The sequence below is a fragment of the Danio aesculapii genome, chromosome 7, assembly GCF_903798145.1.
Source record: "Danio aesculapii chromosome 7, fDanAes4.1, whole genome shotgun sequence".
NCBI lineage: Eukaryota > Metazoa > Chordata > Actinopteri > Cypriniformes > Danionidae > Danio > Danio aesculapii.
The window spans coordinates 18,912,358-18,939,833 of record NC_079441.1 but is presented as its reverse complement, the minus strand read 5'-3'; the positions used below and the strand labels follow the sequence as shown (position 1 = coordinate 18,939,833).

Below are 27,476 nucleotides of genomic sequence, written 5' to 3'. Positions count from 1 at the left end.
TGAAAATAATCCTGAACACATTCATGAGGGATCTTTCCTGGACTGACATAAATTAAACATCAGGAATTGTTAAAAGTCAATCTTTCCTATTGAGATGCACATAAATGTTATCTTAGAGCTCATTCACACTGAATGTGTCTTTGCCTCTAAAAACACGAGTGGCAATGATTTGGAATGTTTGAATGGAAAAGCACAACATAAAGCACGAGGGTATCCAGACACAAGTGCCTGGCCCATAAACAGAAGCTTGTATTATTTGCTTCGGCTCCGTGCTTCTTATTGTCCACTGCTATGGAACTGACAGTGATGAGCTCACTGCATGTAAAAGTTAATGATCTTTTAACTTAGGATGGGGTCTAAAAAATGAGACACAAGACGCAAGTGTAACAGTCACAAACATCTGTTATTTGCATGTTTACATTGAAAAACAATAGACAAGTAGCAAAAAAAAAACACATTCTTTGTGAACAGCCCCTTACTCTGCTATGTAACTGTAGTGTAACTGCAGAAGTAAGTACCGTTATACTGCAAATGTAAATTTTTGCATAAACTATAGATGAATTACCACGTTTGTAAACATTCAGGATGCGCGCACAGGGAGGTGGCAGAAAAAAAATGGGAGCGCTAGCATTTACAGCGAGGGAATGACATCCGATGCGGTACAGAGTTTGTTGTTGTCTAAGAAATAAGTTATATTGATTACATATTATATATATTATTTACATAATGCTTTCAGCGTATTATAACAGCTTGTCACCCAGTGATAAGCACAGTGATTCAGCAAAATTAACGTTAAAGTGAGCGGCGTTCATCTGACAGGTCCATTTGTGATAGCACCCAATGAATATTGGATAAGACAAAATGGCCAAGCATCCAACCCGAAATATACAATCTCATTGAAGTTCCAAGTGTTTTAACAAGATGTGTGGTCATGTGCAAGAAATAATGTTCCATGATTACCAGATTCAAAAATATGTTGTGCTAAAAACCGAGGTTCTGCCTAGCCAAAGACAAGGAAAAAAAGACCAACTACTGAAGAAAAACTACTGCATTCTGACAGAGAACTGCACCTGAACTTACGGCAGGGTATGAGAACTTACACATAGAGGTAAAGTTGGTTTTATATTCGCACATTCGGACTTTCTCCTTAGTAATATAATTTCATAAAAGTATTATTTGCAAAATCTAAGTAGCGAAATCATATTAGCAGCCAATGACTTATCAAAGTACAACATTGTTGACAGTCAAATAAACAGTTTTCAAGTCACACTTGCAGTTTTTTTCTGACCGAATATTCAAAGTGCCATGGTAAGCAATATAGGGAGTGTGTCACAAGTTGTCACTAAATGAATATAAAACCAACTTTACCTTATTAACTTACACTTTCACATTTCATTGTTAGCATTCAGTGTCCGGAATTCACCATATGTAACCGTTTTTGCTGAAATCATTGCTGCAATCAAAAACGAGTAATGTGTCTGATTTTCCGATGTGTCGTTAACTTGCCTGATATAACATGAGAACTGCAGAGTCCAGCATTTTTAATTAGGTCGTCACTACATTCAGCTCTCTTTTAGACAAAGACGTCTGTATTCGGCATTAAAATTTGACATCCTATTGCACAACCGACATGTTTACTATTGCCACCAGTCTCTTTTTGCAACCAGATACCCGTGTGACGTATGTTGGTAATTCGTCTATACTTCTAATGTTTATTTCTTGTTGTATTTAAAGTCTTGTATTTTACAATACTTTATTCATTGATGTTTGCTGGCAGTGTCTTTTATGCAGTTTGTTGTTTATCTTAAGTCTCATGAAAACCTTGAATTAAAAATCTGGATAATAGAAACTATTTCAGTATTTAAAATGTTTTATGCAAGTTTAAAAATGTAAATGGAAGGTTTAGTGAAATAATTATGTAGTTTCACAGTTCACCAAGGTATCTTGATTGACCTATAACAATTTAGCCTTCCATATATTGGACATACTTTTCAGCTCACATGCTGTTTTTTACCTATAATGTAGGAATTTATTTTATTTATTTGTACAGGGACGATGTACAACATCACTTGTTGTGCCAGAGTTGCTATAAAGCTAAATGTATAAAAGGAACAATAGTTTAAAAACTTTAAGAGAAAAATGTCAAATAGCATATATAATTGAAGACAACTTTATCAGCCCAATGAAAATTTCATTCTTGTTCAAATATTTCCCAAGTGATGTTCAAGAGAGCAAGGAAATGCATCACAGTATTTCCTATTATATTTTTCCTCTGGAGAAATTATTATTTCTTTTGGTTTGGCTGGAATAAACAACAACAACAAAAAAAAAAACAATAATAGGTCAATAACAACTTAAAAATAAATTAGATTTTTTTTGATCGATAGAGAAAACCACTGTTTTCCAGTGACTTGCCTAATTACCCTAACTTAACCTATTTAGCCTCGTTAAGCCTAATAAGCAGAATAACTAGTAAAATATTATGTTCTGTCATTATGGCAAAGGCAAAAAAATTAGTAGGGATGTCCCGATTAGCCCTCAAATCCGAGTCAATTGATTTTGAGTATCTATACTGAAATGATACTGAAACCCGATCCGATACTACAATCAAGTAATAAATAAAAAATTCTTCACTTTTGGTCTTTAGTGTAACAGTAAATATTTAAAAAATCTAATATAAAAACAGATAGCACCTCAACTTAAATTACCCGGCAGGCAATCCCAAGTTTGCACATCTCACAGTTTTCTATGGCAATGTTGTCGTCATCAAATTTATATTTATTCAAGCTGCTCCCGTGTTCTACTTTGCCGCCATTTAACCAATAGCATCTCTGCGATAAAGTATGCCGCATGTCAACACAGTTGAAGTCAGAATTATTAGCCCCCCTGAATTATTAGCCCTCCTGTTTATTTTTTTCCTCCAATTTCTAAACATTGTACTTTTAATAACTCATTTCTAATAACTGATTTCTTTTATCTTTGCCATGATGACAGTACATAATATTTTACTAGATATTTTTCAAGACACTTCTCTACAGCTTACAGTGACATTTAAAGGCTTAACTAAAAGAATTAGCTTAAAGGGGCTAATAATTTTGACCTTAAACGGGTTCATAAAAAAATGTAAACTGCTTTTATTCTAGCTGAAATAAAACAAATAAGACTTTCTCCAGAAGAAAAAATATTATCAGACATACTGTGAAAATTTCCTTGCTTTGTTAAACATAATTTGTGAAATATTTAAAAAAAAAGAAAAAATTTAAAGGGGGCTAATAATTCTGAATTCAACTGTGTATATATATATATATATATATATATATATATATATATATATATATATATATATATATATATATATATATATATATATATTCGAGCCCTGATCGGGATGTAACATCCGATTTCGATCAAGTCTGAAACCGCGTGATCAAGACCGATTTCCGATCTGGACACCCCTAGAAATTAGTTATTAGAAATGGCTTACTAAAATGATTGTTTAAAAACGTGTTGAAAAAAAAACTTCTCTCTGAGAAATATTTGAAAAAGAACCAAAATACAGTGTGTACGTTGTGTTGTCTGTTTTTCAGTGTCCACCAATCAAAGGACGAGTGCAAAAAATCCTGCACTGGCGATGGGGTGAACCTCCACCCCCAGTTCCCGTCCCTCCACCTCCAGACGCACCCCCTGATGCCCCGCCCCCTCCGCCCATGAAAGGTCGCCCCGAGCGGGAGTTCTTTGTGAAGCTGACGGCACAGTCCTACTGGCACTGCACCTGGATTACTGAGCTACAGGTGCGAGAGTAAGACACCAGTGAGACAGATGTAACTCTTACAGCATGTGCAGACTTTTCTCTCATCCATCTGTTCTTCCTCAGCTCGAGATCTTCCACTCGGTGATGTTCCGCAACTATCAGAGGAAAACCGACATGGATGAGCCGCCCAGCCTTGACTACGGCTCTGGGGGAGAGGAGGATTCTGGGAAGAGTGAGAAGCGGAGGGCTAAAGATCCCCAATACGCCATTCTAGAGGAGAAGTACTACCGTTACGGAATTAAGCCAGAGTGGATGATAGTGCACAGGATAATCAATCACAGGTGTGTGTTTTTTTGTGTACCTGTTTTCCAGAAAATAATTTGCATGGACTCAAATTTGTGTTTTAATAGGAAAAAATAAATAGGCATAAGTAGCATTGGTGTATGCACTTTTAGAATTTAATAAAGAAATATTGGAAAAAGAGTTACAGGTTAGAGATCCTCTGAACCATATAGTGTATGGTCAAAAGTCTAGTTGCCTTTCCAAGTGTTAGGAATAACAAATAATAACTTGACTTCTAGTTGATTATTTGGGATCAGAAGTGGCTTATATGAAAGGCAAAGGCCTCTAGATTACGCTTATTTTACCAAAATGAAAGATGATCATTACTTAAGCTCCCATGAGCTTGGAGGACTGCATCCATACATCTCTGCAATGACTCAAATAACTTATTAATAAAGTCGTCTGGAATGGCAAAGAAAGCGTTCTTGCAGGACTCCCAGAGTCCATCAAGATTCTTTGGATTCATCTTCAATGCCTCCACCTTCATCTTACCCCAGACATGCTCAATAATGGTCATGTCCGGTGACTGGGCTGGCCAATCCTGGAGCACTTTGACCTTCTTGCTTTCAGGAACTTTGATGTAGAGGCTGAAGTATGAGAAGGAGCGCTATCCTGCTGGAGGATTTGCCCTCTCCTGTGGTTTGCAATGTAATGGGCAGCACAAATGTCTTGATACCTCAGGCTGTTGATGTTGTCATTTACTCTGCAGACGTCTCTCATGCCCCATGCTGAATGTAACCACAAACCATGATTTTTCCTTCACCAAACTTAACTGATTTCTGTGAGACTCTTAGGTCCATGCTGGTTCCAATAGGTCTTCTGCAGTATTTGTGATGATTGGACAAAATTTACCTTCTGCCACTTTTTCAATTGATCAACTAGAAGTTAAAATTTGTTGTTCTTACAACTAGGATCGACGACAAGACACACTCTCATGTGTCATCTTCGTGTTTTTCATTCTTGATGGTAATTGCATTACATAAGTCACAGCATGTTTCGGATGATAAAAAAAACATGATTTATGTTTCAGAAAATACAGTATTTGCACTGTCAGACAAATAAATGTGTGTGTGTGTGTTTGGTTTTGCTAGATATCACAATATGGAGACCAAATGTCCCAACAAGTATAATAACTGACCTTGTGGGGACATTTTTTGGTCTATATGAGGAAAACAACTCATAAATTATACAGAATTTTGAAAATCTAAAACCGCAGCATGTTTTTCTGTGAAGGTTGGGTTTAGGGTAAGGGGACGGAATGTACAGTCTGCACAGTATTTGTAAAAATAATTCTGTCTATGGTATACAACAAGAGAATCCAACATGTGTGTGTTTGTGTGTGCAGTGTGGATAAGAAGGGCAACTACCACTATCTGGTTAAATGGAGAGACCTGACCTATGATCAGTGCACCTGGGAAAGAGATGAGCTGGACATCCCTGAGTTTGCTCTGCACAAAACGGCATACTGGAGACACAGGTGCAGTCACACACTGTCACAAGAGTTTAATAAAAACCACCAGCAATTAAAATCATGTTGGCAAACCTGTATTTATTTAAACCTGTGTTTATGCCAAAAAAGAGACGAGTATCATTTTACAGGGTTCATATGGGTGCTGGAAATCATTGAAAATGTTTGTATTTTAATTTTTAAGGTTTGAAAAGTGCTTAGATTTTGGATAAAGTACGCGAAACTGCTTGAAAATGTAGTTGTGTTGCTTTTAGGAAATTTTCTTACTAAATAGGTAATCAACTTTGCAAATAAAATTATAAAAAATAAAATTAATTAGTATAAAACAAACACTCAGTAGTCTGTGCACTTGCCTGTAGCATGATTTGCCTGTCTTTTTTATCTGCATCAGTTCACGAGGGAACAATGCATGAAACTTAAATAAATATAAATTTAAAATGAAACCTGACATCTTTAAGAAATAAGTAATTTACATTAGGAGAGTAAGTGACGCTAATCCAATGTTGGGCTTGTGGCAAACATGCCTTAGAATACTAGAAAAAATAGCACCTGATATAATGTGAGGAAGTAAATGTAAAGTATATACACTCACCAGCCACTTTATTAGGTACACCTGTCCAACTGCTCATTAGTGCAAATTTCTAATCAGCCAATCACTTGGCAGCAACTCAATGCATTTGGGATGTGCTGCAGTTCAAACCGAGCATCAAAATGGAAAAGAAAGGGGATTTAAGTGACTTTGAACGTGGCATGGTTTTTGGTGCCAGACGGGCAGGTCTGAGTATTTCAGAAACTGCTGATCTACTGGGATTTTCATGCAGAAACATCATTAGGGTTTACAGAGAATGGTCTGAAAAAAATATATATTCTTCTGTGAGCGAAAATCCCTTGTTTCACTCAAAGAGGTCAGAGGAGAATGGCCAGACTGGTTCAAGCTGATAGAAGGGCAACAGTAACTCAAATAATCACTCGTTAAAACCGAGGTATACAGAAGAGCATCTTTAAATGCACAACATGTCCAACCTTGAGGCGGATGGGCTACAGCAGCAGAAGACCACACCGGGTGCCAATTCTGTCAGCTAAGAACAGGAAACTGAGGCTACAATTCACACAGGCTCACCAAAATTGGTCAATACAAGATTGGCAAAACCTTGCCTGGACTGAGCAGTCTCAATTTCTGCTGCAACATTTGCATGGAAGGGTCAGAATTTGGTGTCAACAACATGAAAGCATTGATCCATCATGCCTTGTATCAACGGTTCAGGCTGCTGGTGGTGGTGTAATGGTGTGGGGGATATTTTCTTGGCACACTTTGGGCCCATTAGAACCAATTGAGCATCATGTCAACGCCACAGCCTACCTGAGTATTGTTGCTGACCATGTCCATCCCTTTATGACCACAGTGTACCCATCTTCTGATGGCTACATCCAGCAGGATAACGTGCCATGTCATAAAGCCTGAATCATCTCAGACTGGTTTCTTGAACATGGCAATGAGTTCACTGTACTCAAATGGCCTCCACAGTCACCAGAGCTCAATCCAATAGAGAACCTTTGCGATGTGGTGAAACGGGAGATTCGCATCATGGATGAGCAGCTGACAAATCTGCAGCAACTGCGTGATGCTATCATGTCAATATGGACCAAAATCTCTGAGGAATATTTTCAATACCTTATTTAATCTATGCCACAAATGATTAAGGCACTTCTGAAGGCAAAAGGGGTCCAACCCGGTGCTAGTAAAGTGTACCTAATAAAGTGGCCGGTGAGAGTATACATGTACTATATATATATATATATATATATATATATATATATATATATATATATATATATATATATATATATATGCAATTTGGCACAGTTGTAAAGTGTTTGAAAAGTTTAAAAATGCTCCCTTGGAAATGCTTAAATCTGACCTTGGAAAAGGTGTAAGTACACAGTAATTAATATGGATGATACACCAAGTCCTTATTCAATGTACTACATCAATGTTGAACCTCTATAAAATGCTTTTCTTGTGTTTTTCTTGCATTATATTCTGAAAGACGGATTAATCAATGTTCTGTTTTTCAGGGAGGCAGTGATGAAGGAAGATCCAGAGAAGCCGAGGAAGATGAGGAGGAGAGAGGAGAACGATGAAGCTCCAAGCACACCTGTTAATGATGTGCGTGGCTGTCATTTCTGCCTTGCATGCCATTTAGTGAACTCTAGTAGCACCTAGTCGGAATGGTTTGCTATTTTATTTTAACAGATGGAGCATAATTTAGCAAATGCTTGAACATAAGTATAAGGCTATTTTTAGCCATTCCCATTCCTCAGTGTCTCATGATCCTTCAGAAACCATTCTAATATGGTGATTAGAATTAATTATTACTTATTATCATCACTGGTAAAAGTAGTTGAGCTGATTATAATGACTATACTCTTCCACCAGCCCACGATCAAGTATGAAGAGCAGCCGGAGTTTGTGACGGAGACAGGAGGAACGCTGCACCTCTACCAGCTGGAAGGCCTTAACTGGCTGCGCTTCTCCTGGGCTCAGGGCACAGACACCATCTTGGCTGATGAAATGGGCCTGGGCAAGACTATCCAGACCATTGTATTCCTCTACTCACTTTTTAAAGAGGTCTGTATTAGGACATGCTATTTTATTGGTTCCAAATTTAGCTTTGGAGGTCTCCTACAATAGCCAGAAAGTCAGAAACACTTTATTTTCTTATAATACACATTACAGCAGTATTGTTTTTATTAGAGTATTAATCAGAATCATGTTTTTTTTAACTACTTTATTGCAAATGCCTGATTCCCCTGATTGGTCAGATGGCCCAGTCTGTTGTGATTGGTCTACTGCTTACAGTATGTAACGCAAACCAAATGCCTATCATAAAACATCAAAGCATTAACAACGGTACCAGTTTTATTGAATACATTCAACCCTGATTCACTGAAAATGCATCCAAAATGAATTGCTTTCACAGCAAAGAAAACAGCAACTTCTTAACATGTCGACAGCACAAATCAAACTCTCCCAAGCCTTAAACTACAGAGTTTGCGAATCAAAGTTAATGTACGGCATATAAATACCATAGGCTTCCATTATGCACATTTCAACACTGGCTTGTTAGGAATATGCGCCCAGGGCTACAGTTTTGAGAACTGAAAAGTGCAGTTTTATAAACTAATTTCGAGAGGAACATAAGCAGGTCATTGACAAGGCTAATTCATCATTGACAGTCATAAAACTATGCAATCAGAACATGAACAAGCCCCTATAAATAATCAGGTATGTCCTACCCTGTTATTTCTCTGGATCTTCAGCATCCCTCCACCACCCTATCTCCGCACTTTCAAATGAATTTACTTAGAGGGGAACGTTCTGAGGTTCTATACACTGCACTCGAACCCCTCTTACTCTCACTTTTCTGACAAGGGGAATAACACGAGTTAGAGTGTCTTTTTGAGCTCAGAGCCCTCTAACTGGACAGCACAGCAAATACACAGAAGTATTATGTCAACTATCTGTAAGTGCGAAATCTTGAAATATGTGATTGCGGGTACAAATGGCAACATAGGCTCATTCTGAAAGCGTAGCTCTATATATGTTTCTGGAGACCGTAAATTATGTAGCCAGAGGTCTGTATGGCTGCATTTTATTTTCATTTTTTATAATTATTTTTTGGGGGTTTTCACTTTTATTCGATCGGACAGTAGAGAGAATTGACAGGAAAGCATGAGGAGCAGAGAGAGGGGAAGGATCGGCATAGGACCGCAAGGTGGAATCGAACTCAGCTCGCCGTGAGCACCAGAGTGCATGTGTCGACGCACTAACCACTACACCACTGGTGCCGACTGCTGCATTTTATTTTTTAAACGAACGCTACGGAGCGGTATGACGCCATTCCTTTTCGCGCTTACCAGCTGACCGCTTACCTCCGTATGGACAGCTTTCCCACTGTAACCAGTTTGTCCAATTAGCTTGCCATGTTTGTCAGCAGACTTGAGACGCAGAGGAGTTGATCACGACGACAGGGTTTAAGTCCGGTGAAGAACGGTTCCAGAAAGCAGGTAAGACAAAAACAGAAGCCAAAAAATAAAATAAACAAGTAAATAACAGGGTGAGAATGTGGTAAAATCTGAAAACATGGTAAAAATCAGACGAGGGCTTTTCTTTTTTTGAATTGCTTTTGAAAATTGTTGGTTGGGTTTAGGGAAGTGGGTGGGCGGGTCAATCGATAAAATTGGTTGGGTTTAGGGAAGGAGGAGGGTGGGTCAGTCGATCGGCCAGTCAGTCAGTCATTCAGTAAGTCAAACAGTCAGTCAGCAGCGACCTCTGGTGGGTTTATGCGAGAACAGCAGGCCCAAATGCCTCTTGCTAGAGAAATTTGAGATCTCAAAGAGCGTACACAGCTTCTTGTGGATTCACGAAAACAAAAGCTGCAAAAAAAACATAACCCCTGGGACACATTGCATGGTCTCTAGAAATGTATATAGAGGTACGTTTTCAGAATGAGCCTGCGTTGACAAATGGCTGCATTTTTGTGTAAAATGAAAGCTACAGGGCGGTACCGCATACTGCTTACCTCTGTGTGGACTTATTTTCTGCTGTGACTAGTTTGCTTGATAGCTCTCCACAAATGGCATCAGAATTGGGGCATTGAGCAGAGTAGACTGGGGTTTTAAATGGTGAAGGATGGTAACCAGGAAAAACAAAATCAGTGTGCTAATCAGTGTGCTATCAAAAAAGCAGTGTGCTATCGTGGTAAAAGCCCGCGATAGCTTTTCTCTTCTATTTTCTTCTTGAAAACACTAGTGGTTGGGTTTAGGGAAGGAGGCTGGTGGGTCAGTCGATATCAAGCTCATATATTAAGCATGATGACAAGCCGAACGGATGCGCATGAGAAGAACGATGTGATCGGCAGAAATGTACATAGCAGCATCTGGTGAATTTACAAAAAATTGCACGTATGAGAAAACATGCCATAGTAACGTATTTGAGCTTGTTAAAAATGTACATGGTGCCCTCTAGTGGATTTGTAAAAACAAAAACTGCATGAAGACATAGCCCTGGGTACATATTTCTCAGTTCTCAAAAATGTAGCCCTGAGCACATATTCCCCATGAGCTTGGGTTTGGCAAGGCAACCCATGCAGATTTGTGCAGAAATTAAAGCTAAAACTAATTTTAGACATTTCAGATTTAACTGCCTTCAGCATGTTATTATAAAATCGAGTATTATTACACACATGAAAAATAATCTCTTAAAAAAGCATAATTGGGACATTTTAAATGACAAGTGAAGTTTTGAATTTCCTCTCTTACATCCTGTGTTCCTCTGTCCATCTTTCTGTATCTCTCGGCCCATTTCTCTGTCCAGGGTCACACTAAGGGGCCGTTCCTGGTGAGCGCACCACTGTCCACAATCATTAACTGGGAGAGAGAGTTTGAGATGTGGGCTCCTGACTTCTATGTTGTCACTTACACCGGGGACAAGGACAGCCGGGCCATCATCCGCGAAAACGAGTTAACTTTTGATGACACGGCTGTAAAGGGAGGAAAGAAAGCCTTCAAATTACGGGTGAGGAGGAGAGGATATATTACTGCTGATTGTAAACATGAAAGTTAATTAATTAATTAAAGGGAAATTAATTGAAGCCACAATAAAGGATACCACATGAAGAGGAGACATAATATTTGTGAAGCTTTGAATGATGTTATTTGGTTTTGTAACAATAAAATAAACATAATAACCATTCTGTTTTGTTTTCTAGAGAGAAGCACCTATTAAGTTCCACGTTTTACTGACATCATATGAGCTTGTGACCATAGACCAGAACGTTCTTAAGTCCATTGACTGGGCCTGTCTTGTAGTGGATGAAGCTCACCGTCTCAAAAACAACCAGTCTAAGGTACACTGGTTTTGTGAATTTTTCTTGTTTTCTGTCTAGTGTATATTCGGTTTGTTTGAAAATACAGTAATAAAAAAGGTAATTAAGTCAAATATTAGAATTTAATATGGCTGCTTTATATTGAAATGTATTTAAATGTGGAATTTAACAGCCAATTACTCCAGACTTCATTGTCAACTGATCTTTAAGCCTATTCAAATATGCAGATTTGGTGTTGAATAAACATTTTTGTTAGAGTTGTGCTACTTAATATTGTTTTGTGAAAACGTTAGTACATTTTGTCAGGATTTTTTGATGAAAATTGAATGAATGAATGAAAGATTTCTTTCATTATTCCTTCAAGTGACTTTTAATCAATTTAAAGAGTCCTTTTGGAAAAATTGTTGTAATTACTTTCAGTATTAAATATCTCTCCATCCCCAAATGTTGTACTCTTGTCAAAATTGTCCTAAAACAACAAGAATAGGTGTTGTTGAATAGTTTTAGGACAAAAAAAGGGAGATGAGCCACTTTAAATGTTGGCTTCTGTATTTTGAGGATAATCTTCACATACACTGTAAAAATGGCTGGGTTTCACACAAATTCTTTATGTTGTCCCAACACAAATCGATTAAGTTAATTCAGTTTTTACAAATTTAAGTAGAACATAAAACAGTGGTGCAGTGGGTAGCACATTGGCCTCACAGCAAGAAGGTCGCCTGTTCAAGCCTCGGCTGGGTCAGTTGGCATTTCTGTGTGGAGTTTGCATGTTCTCCCCGTGTTGGCATGGGTTTCCTCCAGGTGCTCTGCTTTCCCCCACAAGTCCAAAGACATGCGATACAGGTGTATTGGGTATGCTAAAATTGACCGTAGTGTGTGTGTGTGAATGAGTGTGTATGGATGTTTCCCAGTGATGTGTTGCAACTGGAAGGGCATTTGTTGCGTAAAACATATGCTGGATAAGTTGTCGGTTCATTCCGCTGTGGTGACCCCAGATTAATAAAGGGACTAAGCTGACAAGAAAATGAATGAATGAATGAACATAAAACAATTAATTTGTTTCCAAAACATCCTTTAGAATTGTGCTGTAAGAGCCATTCTTGAGTATATAGAGATTGCTCCACAAAACCAAATACCTGCTAACCTTGCTTTTCATACATTTTTTTTGTGAACAACCTTTTTAGCTGAGTGTAATATTAATTTTGTGTGTGTTTCATTAGCTGAAGTCTGTTGTTGTGGTGTGTTAGTTCTTCAGGAGACTGAACGACTACAAGATAGACCATAAGCTGCTGCTAACAGGAACTCCACTCCAGAACAACCTGGAAGAGCTTTTCCATCTGCTCAACTTCCTGACACCCAACCGCTTCAAGTAGGACCCAACACAAAAAAGCATGCTCATTTACTCAAACAGACTCACAAAATCACCAAATTTGCATAGTAAAATGTATTATGTTATCTAATTCTGTGATATGCCAATTTTAGTGTGCCTGAAATTATGTAGGCTTCACATCAACACAGGCATGTTGTAATAATTTCACTTCTAAATCACTTTGTTTCTGCAATCCCTCAGCAATCTGGATGGTTTTTTAGAGGAGTTTGCAGACATCTCTAAAGAGGACCAGATCAAGAAACTGCATGACCTGCTCGGCCCTCACATGCTGCGGAGACTCAAAGCTGATGTGTTTAAAAACATGCCAGCAAAAACGGAACTGATCGTCAGAGTGGAGCTCAGCCCCATGCAGAAGTGAGACCCATATATCATTAACAAAATGTGTTGCCTTCAGACACAGTAATACAATATATTGCTGTAAAGAAAATGTGCAATACTGCTGTGATAGGCTCATCAAAATACAGTGAAAAAATACAGTATTATCTAAATTACTACTGGTCTACTGACAACACAATTATCTGGGTTATGTTATGTAATTCATGTCAATAATAACATGAATAAAATACAAATATAGATATTTATTCTGAGATGCCAAGATAATATTGTAAGTGGTGATAAAAGCTTCATGAAAATTCGATATGTGCCTAGTTGACGTTCCATTATAAAAGCGTTTCTCAATCCTGAATAGGACCCCCTAATCTGCATATTTTGAATGTCTTATTTAACACAGCTAATTTAGATAAGCATCTCATTATAAGAGCTCTATGGCTGTGTCCGAAATCACTAGCCACTCAAGCAGGTGCTATATTTGAATTTGAATTTAATACACGACAGTTAGAAAAGTACATTCTATACAGGGTTTGACATTAACTTTTTTCATCACCAGCCACTGTGGCTAGTAGGTTTCCAACATTACTAGTCACTCGCCATTTTCACTAGCCACACTTTTGTTGTTGGGAAAATGTATTTTAAATACATAAATATGACTTTGACATGCTAAAATTACTTGATTTAGATTTTGTGTTATGTCCACAAGCCTTTGGACGCAGCCATTGTGTGAGACACAGGGTGCGTCTCAGTCAGCACCCTTGTTCAGTAGTCAGTGCTATTATCAGGTCGTAAGCTTTTTTAAGTGCTGAGTCAAACGCATAATTCTTCCAGTGCACTTATACGTTCACACCAATACACACTATGCTATATTAGGAATCACATGACTCAAATCATCAAACGTAATGACAAACGAGAGATGCTTTGCTAAAAATAATCCAATATTTATTTAATTTCAGCATGAACAAAAATAGCTAAATAGGTTAGAAACTTTCTATGAAAACATACAGAGCCTTACAATTTCTGAAATGTAACCATTTACAAAACAAAAATACCTAAAATATCCATTTAGGCCTTATTTGGGTTCATAAACAATATGAAACATACACAGTCAGTACAAACCACTCATTTTTATTTTTCACCAGCAGATCTTGTCCGTCCGAGTTTATAATAGTCCAAAAGGCGATGATAATAATTAGACATGGCAGTTTGTTCATGTTTTAGGTTGCTGAAAGAATCATTTGCTCCTTTGTTTTTACGAAAGGATTGGATGTCAGAAGCGCTTCAATAATCATGTGCACATTATTATCGTCAGCTCAAGAAGTTTGTTATTTCAAATATAAATGTGCACGCGAACCATCGGGAGCTCTCTGGAGAAAGTGAAACCACTCGCTCTTTTCGATGACCTCGTAAATAACAACACACGGCAGATCAGATTTTTTTGGCTTTGTGGCTTTTCATCAAGACGATGACAAGTTTTGTTTGAGCTCGGGTCGACCATGGCTCGTTATTATATGTATATATTATAATGATGTTATGTCTCGGCTGTGTTTTTAAAAATGCCGCTTCATTTGTTTTCATTCTCCTGGCTTGTGCACGCGCTAGTGACGTTTTTCTGTAAACCAATAGCGTTCAGCTGTACATCTGGCTCTGCCATTTGTTGTACTAGGTACCCTCTGGAAAGGGTACCCAAACAGTGGTACAGTATGGTTCCTTTTTTGGTACATTTTGAAAGTGGAAACGGCCATAAAAGCATACCGAACCATACCGCACCATACCACTCAGTGGAAATGGGCCATAAGACGCAGCCACAGTGTGCATTGTTTCCTAGCCTCTTCTTTTTCATTACTCTCTACTTGAGCTCAAGAAACCTTTATTTCACTTCAGAAAGTTCAGTCTCAGATTTACACAACTGCATTACCTGCAGAATTTTACTAGAGAAGCGGGAAGTGTGACAATATACCTCCATAAATAAATACAAATTAAGCAAAGCAATGTCTCGGCAGTTCGTAACTTTTTGATTTAGTGGCTAATTTGTATTAATTCGTATGATCTCATTCGTACAATTTAGTATGATTTGCTCATCCCCCAATGATGGTTGGGTTTGGGGGGTGGGGTTTGGTGCCATGTCTCCTTTTAAAAATCAGACATTGTCGTACGACTGAACTCTAAACTGACAAAATGTAAAATAATTAATATATTCTCATGAGATGAGACTGAAGCCAACATATCACACACTAAAATGCCATTTGAATGAAACATACATGCTCCCTTCAAACTGAAATTATGACGGAATGTCCTGTAGAGTCCACTTTGCAGGGCACTTGTTGTCAAATTAGAACAAGATCTGACATAAACCGAGAAAAATAGCACAAGGACCAGGATTCAGAACCAATGCAAGTATTGGAAAAATGAGAACCCACTCCAGGAGACTCGTTTTAAGCAGAATTCTTTATTGTGTTGGTTGTTCTTCAGTCAAATCAGCATCTTCAAAAGTAATGAAATCAGTTAACTGAAACTACATCTCTTATTGTGCTTGCCAAACTAAACCATTCAATGCAAAAAGAGCAGTAATGAATATACAATAGATGATGAGAGAAGTTATTTGTGTGTACTCTGTGTGTAAACAGAAAATACTACAAGTTCATTCTGACACGTAACTTCGAGGCGCTGAATTCCAAGGGAGGAGGGAACCAGGTGTCTCTGCTAAACATTATGATGGACCTAAAAAAGTGCTGCAACCACCCCTACCTCTTCCCTGTCGCTGCTGCCGTAAGAGCACACATTAGATTCATGACACCTACCATAAATCATTTAACTTTGAGCTACATTGGTGCTAAAGTAACTGATTTAGTGTGAAATACTGCCACCTGCTGTTAGTGTTCACATGCTGTCCAAATGTTTGTAAAGAAAATTAATAGCTGCATTTAGCTTTTTTTTCTGTGTGGGTGCGTTTGCATATGCATCCTAGACTGTTTTGTTGTGTTTGTGTGCTGTAGGAAGCTCCCAAGACACCAAGTGGAGCGTATGAAGGTGTTGGGCTCACTAAGGCCTCTGGGAAACTCATGCTGCTGCAGAAAATGCTCCGAAAACTGAAAGAACAAGGCCACCGGGTGTTAGTGTTCTCTCAGGTATGAGCACATGAGTAAATATATTCACGCAGCCTGCTCTTTACACGATACTAAAGATGCTTTGCTTTATTTGCTATTAGGCTCTCAAACTGCAGTGTGTTTAGTGCCCCCAGGTGGTGCACAGTTTATAATGTTGAAATTATTATGCTAAGCATTTGTTTTTAAAGGGATAGTTCACTCAAAAATAAAACTTCTGCCATTATTTACACAGATTTATTAAAGAATGTTAGGAAAAAAGCTGGTAAAAACACACAAAAAGCTGTATTTTTCCAACATTTTTCAGAAAATCTTGATTTGCACCAACCTGATTTCACCAAGGACATGTTCCTAGAAATACATCAATGTTAATCCTGGAACAACATTCCAATCAGCCAATCAGAATTTAGAAGTTTAGCGTTTATGATAAGTTTAGGCTTACAGTTAGGTTTTTGCACTTCTACGTGAGTGTTATCCAGCTATTATTCTTTGATTTTGGGAATAATTTACAGTTATGGTTGGGTTTAGGGGTTGGGAATAGGTATGGATTACATTTTCCAAAAAAATGATGTTCCAGGATCAACATAGATGTTAATCCAGGATCGCATAGTTAGATCACACTCTCCATGCCAGATAAATAAGAGCCCCGGATGCCAGATCCTGTCAGAAAATGTCTGTTTTTCTGGGTATCCAGAAAACAAGCCAGTAGAGCCACTTAATACCCAAACCTGTTAACCAGTATTCAACTAAATAACAATAATAATAATAATAATAGTAGTCTCCTATCAATATACAGTAGGAGTTGACTTTGAAAGCCAAAGAGGAGCAGAAGCAGGAGATAAAGTAATGATGATAAAGAAAGAGCAGAGTTTATTTAATAATCTTAGTTGCGGCTTTGTCTGACCAGGATAAACCTAACAAGTGTTATTTTACCACAAGGAACAACAATGGAAAATTACTGCTTTACATTGTCTAGTGACAATACAGAACTTAAATTAGAGACATTCTCTTATCTCTTACTCATGAAAACCAGTGTTGCTTAAATCCACACAGTCATGAGATTATAACAATATGGAAAAATGAAATAATAATAAAGCAATAATTATTGGAAAAGAGTAATAAAAAAATATAAAATGACAGATAATAATTATTAATAGTAATCAAATCATTGACTAATAATTAATAAAATGACATAATGATTATTATATAAATGACTAATGATCATATGATTAAATAAAATAATTAAATGAAGAATAAATTAAAATAAAGGGGGATGTGGTGGCGCAGTAGGTTGTGCTGTCGCCTCACAGCAAGAAAGTCGCTGGTTTGAGCCTCGGCTGGGTCAGTTGCCATTTCTGTGTGGAGTTTGCATGTTCTCCTCTGGGATGTTTCCTGCTGGATATGTTGGCGGTTCATTCCGCTGTGGCGACCTCAGATTAATAAAGGGACTAAGCCGAAAAGAAAGTGAATGAATAAATATAAGCTAATGAAAATAAACACAACACAAATGAATGGCTGCTTTCTCGAAACAACACACACACAGGTTTGCTACAAGGATTCTCAGATCCTTAGTTAGATTCTTCAGCATCGTACTTGGCAAAATCATGACCTGCTCTTGTTCTTTGCTACTTGAACTACTTGAGTATGAATCAACAGTGAGGACGTGTTAATTTTTGGGTAAACTTTACCTTTAATTGGTGTTTACCATGTTTTGTTTCTAATTAGCATTCTGTTTGAGTAAAGCTATATGCTTCTGATCATTGCAGACTAATGTGGAGCAAATGGCTGGCTAGCTGCTGCTTAGATGGACTGATTTGATCAGTTGAAGGACTTGGTCTAAAAGTTTGATTTGTATCATGTAGTTATACTTTTACACTCTGTTTCCACGTCAGATGACCAAGATGCTGGATTTGCTGGAGGACTTCCTGGATTGTGAGGGTTATAAATATGAGCGGATAGATGGAGGCATCACTGGAGCTCTTCGTCAGGAGGCCATCGACAGATTCAATGGTAAGATACTGTTATAAATAATATCAAAGTATTATTTTATATTATTCATAAACCGAATATTTTGTGCTTGATGATATGGTCTGGGTAAAAATGTTGATATATAGGCGACACGGTGGCTTAGTGGTTAGCACTGTCGCCTCACAGCAAGAAGGTTGCTGGTTCGAGTCCCGACTGAGTCAGTTGGCATTTCTGTGTGAAGTTTCTCCAATTGTTTGTGTGGGTTTCCTCTGGGTGCTTCGGTTTCCCCCACAGCCCAAAGACATGCGCTTAGGTGAATTGAATAAACTAAATTGGCCGTAGTGTATATGTGTGACTAAGTGTGTATGGATGTTGCCCAGTACTGGATTGCAGCTGGAAGGGCATTCTCTATGTAAAACAAATGCTGGAATAGTTGGCGGTTCATTCCTCTTTGGCGACCCCTGGTTAATAAAAAGACCAAGCCAAAATAAATTGAATGAGTGAAATTGGCCATAGTATATGTGTGTACATGTGAGGGTGCATGGGTGTTTGATAAGTTGCCGATTCATTCCACTGTGGCGACCCATGCTGATTAAAGGGATGTTTGACCCACAAATGAAAATCCTTCATTATTTACTTTCCCTTTATGAGATTCCTTCTTCTGTTGAACACAAAAATAGATAATTTGAAGAATGTTGGTTGCTAGGAGCCCTTGAATTGCATAGTAGGATAAAAATTACTACAGAAGTCAATAGGGCCAGCTACCAGCATTCTTCAAAATATCTTTTGTGTTCAACAGAATAAAGAAGTTGAAAGTATATTTGAACAAAATATTCATTTCTGGGTATAAAATATTCATCTCTTTAAGCCCATTATTGAAAAATAATGTGGCGCTACAACCACCAGTAGGTGTCAGCAAGTCCCTGTCTAATAAGTGAATCTTTGAATTCATTCAACACAACACAAGAAACAGCAGATTTTTATTCTGAAGAACACAATTGCTTTATTAGGAACTATTTTAATTGATAAAACTGTAATATTGTGTGTAAAATGTAATTAACTCAGTAATTCAATATGTACTGTAGCATTAAGTGTTATTTTTGTATGGTTTCATATGTTTTTGTATATATTTCTAAGTTATAATATAAGTAATATAACAGTATAATTTGTAGTTTAATAAAGTTGAACATGGCTTTGTCTGTCTAATATGTAGATTCGAATGTCATCAAGCTGTCACCTATTTTTAACACCTTTTGTTTACAGCATATGTTGAAAAGATCCATATAAAATTGAAAGCTTTTAAGAAAACATTTAAGCATTTATTAGCACAATAAACATTTATTCTCATTTATTAGAGTCTGTGAGTGGCATCTGATGCTTGACTGCATCAGAGATGGGAAGTAACAAATTACAAATAGATTTGATTTGTCCAAATAGACCAGATTTGTCTGGTATCAGTACTTTACTGCACTATTTTATTTTACCCTTACTTTTTACATTTACTCCTTACATTTTTACACAAATATCTGTACTTTCTACTCCTTTCTAAACCAGGCCGTTCCTTTAGTTTTCCTGTGTTTGGTGTCGCGAAACTATAATTTTTTTGTCATTGCACAAATTGAACACCTGTTTGATTCTGTAAATCAATTTTTTTCATTGCCTGCATGCTTTGTCAACCCTTTTCAGTCTTCATTTAAATTAGTTTAACAAATATTTTAACATCAAAATTATTCACACTGGGTTATTTATGAATAATATTATAATGAAAAAGCATCAGGAATTTATGATGCCAAAAAAATTATTATTGTTATTGTTATAATTTTTGTTTTGCATAGAATAAATGTATTAACAGCATTAATGACTATATCCATGAAAGAAAATATCCACAATACCCTGGAAAAACAAACACTAAAAACATGGGATATTTAGATTTTAGTTTTGAAGATACAGAAGCAGCTTTAGCCGAATGCTCAAAATAGTACAATAAAGTATTTATTTTAGTCAAAAACAAATGTTTTGGACAAAATTAAGTGTTAATCGAAGACGTTATATAGGCCTCAATTTTTTTTAGAGTATATGAATGGACATTAATGACGGTTGTTGTTTTTGATTTAAAAGCAGCAAATCTACATGCTGAACGCTGTGAGTTTGTGTCAGGATGATGTTGTGATGATTATGTGTCATGATGATGTTGTTTTGCAATATTGCAGAGTGTGATGCTGCTTGGCTACTTTCCTATTGAAAATTAGCAAGAATTTTTACATCAAAATCAGAAATGTAAGTTATTTTGTATAAATGTATTGATATGATATAAGGTCTAGTTGCCGACGTGAAACTAAAATGGTAAGTAGTAATGGATACTTTTTACTTAAGTACATTTTTGAGGCCGTACTTCTTTAATTTTACATGAGTACAAAAGTGTAGTCAGTACTTCAACTTTTATCCGAGTTGTTATAAACTTGAGTATCTGTACTTCTACTTGAGTAAAGCATGTGTGTACTTTTGCCATCTCTAGACTGCATGAAACGTCTACTGTGAACTCAAAAACCCTGAATTCAGCACACATATTATTGCATGAAATAAATTATGAAAGCAGTTTGACTAAAGCAGCTCCAAGCACTTCTAGAAAGATGCAGTAACACAAAATCTTGTCTGAATGATGTGATTTGCGTTCACTGGGCTGTAATGTGTCAATCAAAGTAACAGTATGAGTTATGTAAACACAGTAACAATGTAATCTACATTATTAGAAATTAAAACATACAGTCCTTAAGTTTGTCCTTTAAAATTCTCTCTCTCGATAGATGTTCATTTACTCTGGATGGTACTTAAATGGTCTCATTTGAACCGAGATGTTTGTTAACAACTGAGCCAGAGGTTTGGTTTCAATAGCAATTCAAATGTCACTGCAAAGTCATCTTTTCTCCCCTCACTCTTCCTCTCCTCTCTTCCCAGTCCAAATGGTTGATGATGAATGTGTGTTTTGTGAGTTTTTCTTTTGTTTGCAAGACTCGATCCATTCCGCGAGCTGTTGAGTCAGTTGTTTTTCAGATGTTGAGAAAAGCTTGTGCCAAATGCTGAAAGCCTTATCTTAAAATGGCAGTTGATTTATTTTATTGTCGGGTAAGCAAAACCTGCAATTTACAAGGACAAAATAACCCGAGAACAGACACGGTTGGGTTTACAAAATCTGGATCCGTTGTTGAGTTTGATTGTTACAAAGTGTGGAAAGACACATAAACATTTGGTGCTATAATTGTAGCTTTTGCATTATGTCTGGTGGGAGAATTTATTTGGATATTTTGTGGCATCGAGGTCGATGATTGTGCTGTATTGACATTTTAATCACTTGTGTTATTTGTTATGATGACTTTTTGGGTGGCCGAGATGTGGGATCGAATCTAATATCGCACAATGAGTAACTCCATATCACTGTAAGGAATTTAAAAAGTCCAAAACGACAGCAAACTCACGTCTTTTCAGACCCAGTTGTTTCTCATCTTGACAAGTTTGCGATACATTCTGAATTTTTGCATGTCAATTCATCAGTCACGTACAACTTCAACCTACTCATTGATAGCCGCACAGACATGTTTACACAATGATATTTACAATTTATGCTAAACCATATTAACAACACAGTTAATCACTGTTAGATGAATTTGTCTGTCTGTCTTGCAGCTCCTGGTGCGGTTCAGTTTTGTTTTCTCCTCTCTACGCGAGCGGGTGGTCTGGGCATCAACTTGGCCACTGCGGACACAGTCATCATCTTTGACTCGGACTGGAATCCTCATAATGACATACAGGTAATGCTGGGTTTTCTGATGACCAGTGCGCCTGGATAAAACACAGTATTTCACTAGCCATTATTTGTTTGTATACTATTAAAGATGACCATTTAATCCCAATGGTCACTATTGTAATTGTGTCTTTTTGTGTGTCTAAAAGTATTGTTGTTGTCTTTGGCCAAGAAATTCAACCTTTAAATGAAAAAAATAGTTTTGATTAAAATATTTCACATGACAAGATCCGTTTACATACTTCCTGAAATAAGAGGTGGAGATTTGTTAGGTCACTATTGTAATGGGTAGTATTAATATGGGTAATTACTGAAATCAGTTGAAAGTGGAAGTGACATGATGTCATATGCCTTTCTCGGAATATCTTTTCTGCATTTAACTCATCCAAGTTTACACACACACATGCACCAATGCAATTCTGATTATGCTTTTCCCACTTAAACACTTAAACCTCTCTGTCTCTCTCTCTCTCTCTCTCTCTCTCTCTCTCTCTCTTTCTCTCTCTCTCTCTCTCTCTCTCTCTCTCTCTCTCTCTCTCTCTCTCTATATATATATATATATATATATATATATATATATATATATATATATATATATATATATATATATATATATATATTCATTTATTTATAAAATATACCTCTATAGTAGGGCTTTTTTATTTTTTTATTTTTGCTGGGATATATACACTAACCGACCACTTTATTAGGTTATGCCTTCAGAACTGCCTCAGTCTTTCCTGGCATAGATTTAACAAAGTACTGGAAATATTTCTCAGAGATTTTGGTCCATATTGACATGACAGCATCACACAGTTGCTGCAGATTTGTCGGCTGCACATCCATGATGCAAATCTCCCATTCCACCACATCCCAAAGGTGCTCTATTGGATTAAGATCTGGTGACTATGCAGGCCATTTGATTACAGTGAACTCATTGTCATGTTCAAGAAACCAGTCTGAGATGATTCGAACTTTATGACATGGCGCGTTATCCTGCTGGAAGTAGCCATCAGAAGATGGGTACACTGTGGTCATAAAGGGATGGACATGGTCAGCAACAATACTCAGGAAGGCTTTGGCATTGACATGATGCTCAATTGGTACTAATGGACCCAAAGTGTGCAATGAAAATATCACCCACATCATTATACCACCACCAGCAGCCTGAACCGTTGATACAAGGCATGATGGATCCATGCTTTCAAGTTGTTGATGCCAAATTCTGACCCTATCGTTCGAATGTCCAACAGAAATCGAAACTCATCAGACCAGGCAACGTTTTTCCAATCTTCTATTGTCCAATTTTGGTGAGCCGGTGAAACTTGTAGCTTCAGTTTCCTGTTCTTAGCTGACAGGAGTGGCACCCGGTGTGGTCTTCTTCTCCTGTAGCCCATCCGCCTCAAGGTTGGACGTGTTGTTAGTTCAGAGATGCTCTTCTGCATAGCTTGGTTGTAACGAGTGGTTATTTAAGTTACTGTTGCCTTTCTATCAACTTGAACCAGTCTGGCCATTCTCCTCTGACCTCTGGCATCAACAAGGCAATTATGCCCACAGAACTGCCGCTCACTGGATATTTTCTCTTTTTCGAACCATTCTCTGTAAACCCTAGAGATAGTTGTGCGTGAAAATCCCAGTAGATTAGCAGTTTCTGAAATACTTAGATCAGCCCATCTGGCACCAACCATACCACATTCAAAGTCACTTAAATCAGCTTTCTTCTCCATTCTGATGCATTGAGTTGCTGCCATGTGATTGGCTGATTAGAAATTTGCATTAACGAGCAGTTGGACAGATGTACCTAATAAAGTGATCAGTTATGATTACAGATTTCATTCATTTACATCGACTTGGATGATTAAGTCTTATTCTATGCGGTGCATCTGCATAAATGATAAAAAGTAACAAACAAAAACAAAAAACAGTGCTTTATGGTTTCCTGAACAGTATTCAAGTTCAGAAATTGAACAATCAAATGTAAAATAACATGTTCATTATTGTATAAATAATTTAATAAAATCATATTTAATAATATCTTAATATTTTAATCTTTAATAAATAATCTAATTCTGTGATGTGACTATTGCACATTGCGATCTCGATGCTCAAATTATATATTGTTCAGTCCTACTATAAAGGTATATAAAAACCTACATACACCTCATAACTCACATGTGTCTGTGTTGGGGAGGTCTAAGGAATGAAATGTATATTTTCAAATTACAATACAGAAATTGTATTTAAATGGATTAAGATAAAGCAGCATCTACTGAATTTATGAGTATTGCACCAGACAAAAAAAGTTGTGTAGTCTTTTTGTTCATGAATACCTACAAAAAGAAGACGTTTGTTTCTTTTGTTTTCTTTGTTGTGTTTGCCACCTAGTGGACACTTTAAGAACAGACTTATGAAACAGTAGCATTAATATGAAGGCACATTTACTAGAAGATTCTTGTTTACATGAACTTCAATTTGATCTCTTTCTCTCAGGCCTTCAGTCGAGCTCACCGCATCGGTCAGGCCAATAAGGTGATGATATACCGCTTTGTGACACGAGCTTCGGTCGAGGAGCGAATCACGCAGGTGGCCAAAAGAAAGATGATGCTCACACACCTAGTGGTGCGGCCCGGATTGGGCTCAAAAGCGGGATCCATGTCCAAACAAGAATTGGACGACATCCTCAAGTTTGGCACAGAGGAGCTCTTCAAAGATGAGATCGAGGGTGAGATTGATAAGAGAAAATAATTGATGGATTGGAATAAATACACCAGTGAATCAACAATTTGATCATTCCTTGATTTGAAATGTTGATAAAAAAGCTTTCAATGGACTAGGTTTGCTATACTAAAGGTTCACCAGAGTGTTTATTATTTTGTTTTCAGCAGGGGACAATAAAGATGATGATGGCAGTGTAATACACTACGATAACGCAGCCATCGAGCGTCTGCTGGACCGCAGTCAGGATGCCACCGACGACTCTGACATGCAGAACATGAACGAGTATCTGAGCTCCTTCAAAGTGGCCCAGTACACTGTCAAAGAGGATGACAAGGTGGGAGATGCTTTTAGGTATCAAAATGTGCTATAACGCAGGTGTTGATTTAAAGGAACACTCCACGTTTTTTGAAAATAGGCTCTTTTTACAACTCTCCTTGAGTTACACTATATATATATATATATATATATATATATTTATTTATTATTTATTTATTTTTTCAATGTTAACAGACTTAGGAAATGCTAGTGGAGGTTATAGACATTGGCAAAGGACCTCGAGCTGGGAATGAAATAAAAAAAAAAATGTTTCCATTTTTTAATCCATTCAACCAACCTTGCCTGCTGCATCCATGGTGCTGCAGTAAAGTTCATTGATTATTACACCAGAATGAGAGTATACTGTAGTTCCGAGCCATATCGGCCTAGATAATAGCAACTTTTCTTTTTCCGTCAGTCTTCTGTAACTACAGAATTGTCAATCTTTAAATCACAAAATTATCTAAACTCTTTTAACTATTTCATAAACTATTTTTATCTAAAATCCTTTTTGAGCGAGATGTTATTGGTCTAATCTGATTCAATCATCTATGCTAAGCTAAGCTAAAAATGCTCCCGCCAGAACCGGAGATTGGCTGAAAGGATTAAAACATTTCTGAAAAAGTGGACTGTTCCTTTAACATTGATATGAAGTAGACAGCATCTATCGTTTGTTGTGGATTTTACGCTTGTGCACACCGGGACGATCTATGTTCGCACTTCTCAGCGTTTTAAGAGATGGGATTTGACATTCATACTAGGGTTTTCACAATACCATTAATTCATTTTACGATTGTTATGAAGCGGACAGGAGACAGAGGTAAGGAAACGTTAGGGTGTTTATTAAATGACAACAAGGAGCACATGAAGGATAGCCAGGAGGATCAGGAATGATGTTGGGGTCTTTTCCTCCGTGGCTGGGTAACAGGAATACACGAGGATGGACAGCACACACCAGATACAGCTGACAGAGGATGACACAGACTTGGAAGGACTGGAAGACAGGACGATTCGGGTGGACCAGGAAGACTAGGAGGAATACAAAGAGAACAGGTAAGTAAAGCGTTTGTTTTAGCTGAGGATGACTACGCTGAGTGGTCGCTCAGTTGTCCGCTTTCGTCGAGACGAGCCCGGACAATGAGCGACTGGAGTGCTGTGCTTTTATCTGGTGCTCGTGAATGTGATGCAGCTGTGTGCTCATTAGAAGTCAGGTGATGGTGATCTTCGTGAGTGGGGATCGTGAGAGCCTGACCAATCCGTGACAGTACCCCCCTCCCCAGGGCCCGCTCCTGAGGGCCGACACCTCCGACGCCGTGGTGGTCTCCCTCTGCCTCTAGGCGCTGGGAACTCAGGGTGGCTCTCATGAAACTCCACCATGAGACTAGGATCGAGAATATCAGCTCTGGGAACCCATGTCCTTTCTTCGGGGCCGTACCCTTCCCAGTCCACCAGGTACTCCAACTGGCCACCACGACGTCGGGAACGCAAGATCTCCTTCACTGCGTAGACGGCTCCTTCTTCTAGGAGCAGTGGAGGAGGGGGTTCCTCTTCGTGGTCAGGCTCTGTGGAGGGAAGAACAGGATCGTGATAGGGTTTCAGGAGTGATACGTGGAATGTAGGGTGAATACGGTAGTGAGAGGGTAATTGTAGTTTGTAGGTGACGGGGTTAACCTGTTCCACGATGGTGAAGGGACCAACAAATCGGGGACTTAACTTGCGAGAGGGCAGTCGCATGCGTATGTCCCGGGTGGATAGCCACACCTTTTGTCCGGGTGTGTATCTGGGTTCTTCAGACCTTCTTCTATCGGCGGTTACCTTGCTTCGACGGACTGCCCTCTGCAGATGTTGATGAGCCTCGTCCCAGACTCTCTCGCTCTCCCGGAACCAGTGATCCACTGCGGGGACATCAGATGGTTCGCCATCCCAGGGAAAGAGCGGTGGTTGGAAGCCCAGGACGCACTGGAATGGCGTGAGTCCGGTGGAGGGTTGCCGCAGTGAATTTTGGGCATATTCTGCCCAGCCCAAATACTGGCTCCAGGAGCTCTGGTGACCACTGCAGAAGGTCCTCAGGAACCGTCCCACCTCCTGAATCTTCCTCTCTGTCTGCCCGTTGGTTTGGGGATGATATCCAGAAGAGAGGCTGACGGCCACACCTAGGAGCTTGAAGAAGGCTTTCCATAGACGTGAGATGAACTGTGGACCTCTGTCCGACACAATATCTTCTGGAATACCAAATGACCTGAAGACTTGATTAAAGATATTGTCGGCTGTTTCAAAGGCTGTGGGAAGACCTTTCAGAGGGATTAGTTTGACAAACTTTGAGAATCTATCTACGATGACTAGAATACAGGTATTACCTTCTGACGAGGGGAGGTCAGTGATAAAGTCCACTCCTAGGTGTGA

At 38.2% G+C, this 27,476-nt stretch overlaps 1 protein-coding gene across 3 annotated transcripts in view; it reads left to right on the top strand.

Moving 5' to 3' along the window:
• chd3 (chromodomain helicase DNA binding protein 3) overlaps positions 1-27,476 on the top strand; it is a 114,534-nt gene that overhangs the window by 21,249 nt on the left and 65,809 nt on the right. For 2 of the 3 annotated variants that reach the window (XM_056461215.1, XM_056461217.1), the window contains exons 10-24: positions 3,588-3,791; positions 3,875-4,092; positions 5,439-5,570; positions 7,638-7,728; positions 7,999-8,190; positions 10,939-11,139; positions 11,333-11,470; positions 12,697-12,818; positions 13,020-13,193; positions 15,797-15,938; positions 16,166-16,297; positions 18,166-18,283; positions 21,923-22,047; positions 24,531-24,762; positions 24,923-25,092. In XM_056461215.1, coding sequence (XP_056317190.1) covers positions 3,588-3,791; positions 3,875-4,092; positions 5,439-5,570; positions 7,638-7,728; positions 7,999-8,190; positions 10,939-11,139; positions 11,333-11,470; positions 12,697-12,818; positions 13,020-13,193; positions 15,797-15,938; positions 16,166-16,297; positions 18,166-18,283; positions 21,923-22,047; positions 24,531-24,762; positions 24,923-25,092 — 2,391 coding nt within the window. The remainder of the gene's footprint in view (positions 1-3,587; positions 3,792-3,874; positions 4,093-5,438; positions 5,571-7,637; positions 7,729-7,998; positions 8,191-10,938; positions 11,140-11,332; positions 11,471-12,696; positions 12,819-13,019; positions 13,194-15,796; positions 15,939-16,165; positions 16,298-18,165; positions 18,284-21,922; positions 22,048-24,530; positions 24,763-24,922; positions 25,093-27,476) is intronic. The other variant, XM_056461216.1, reaches the window with a different exon arrangement.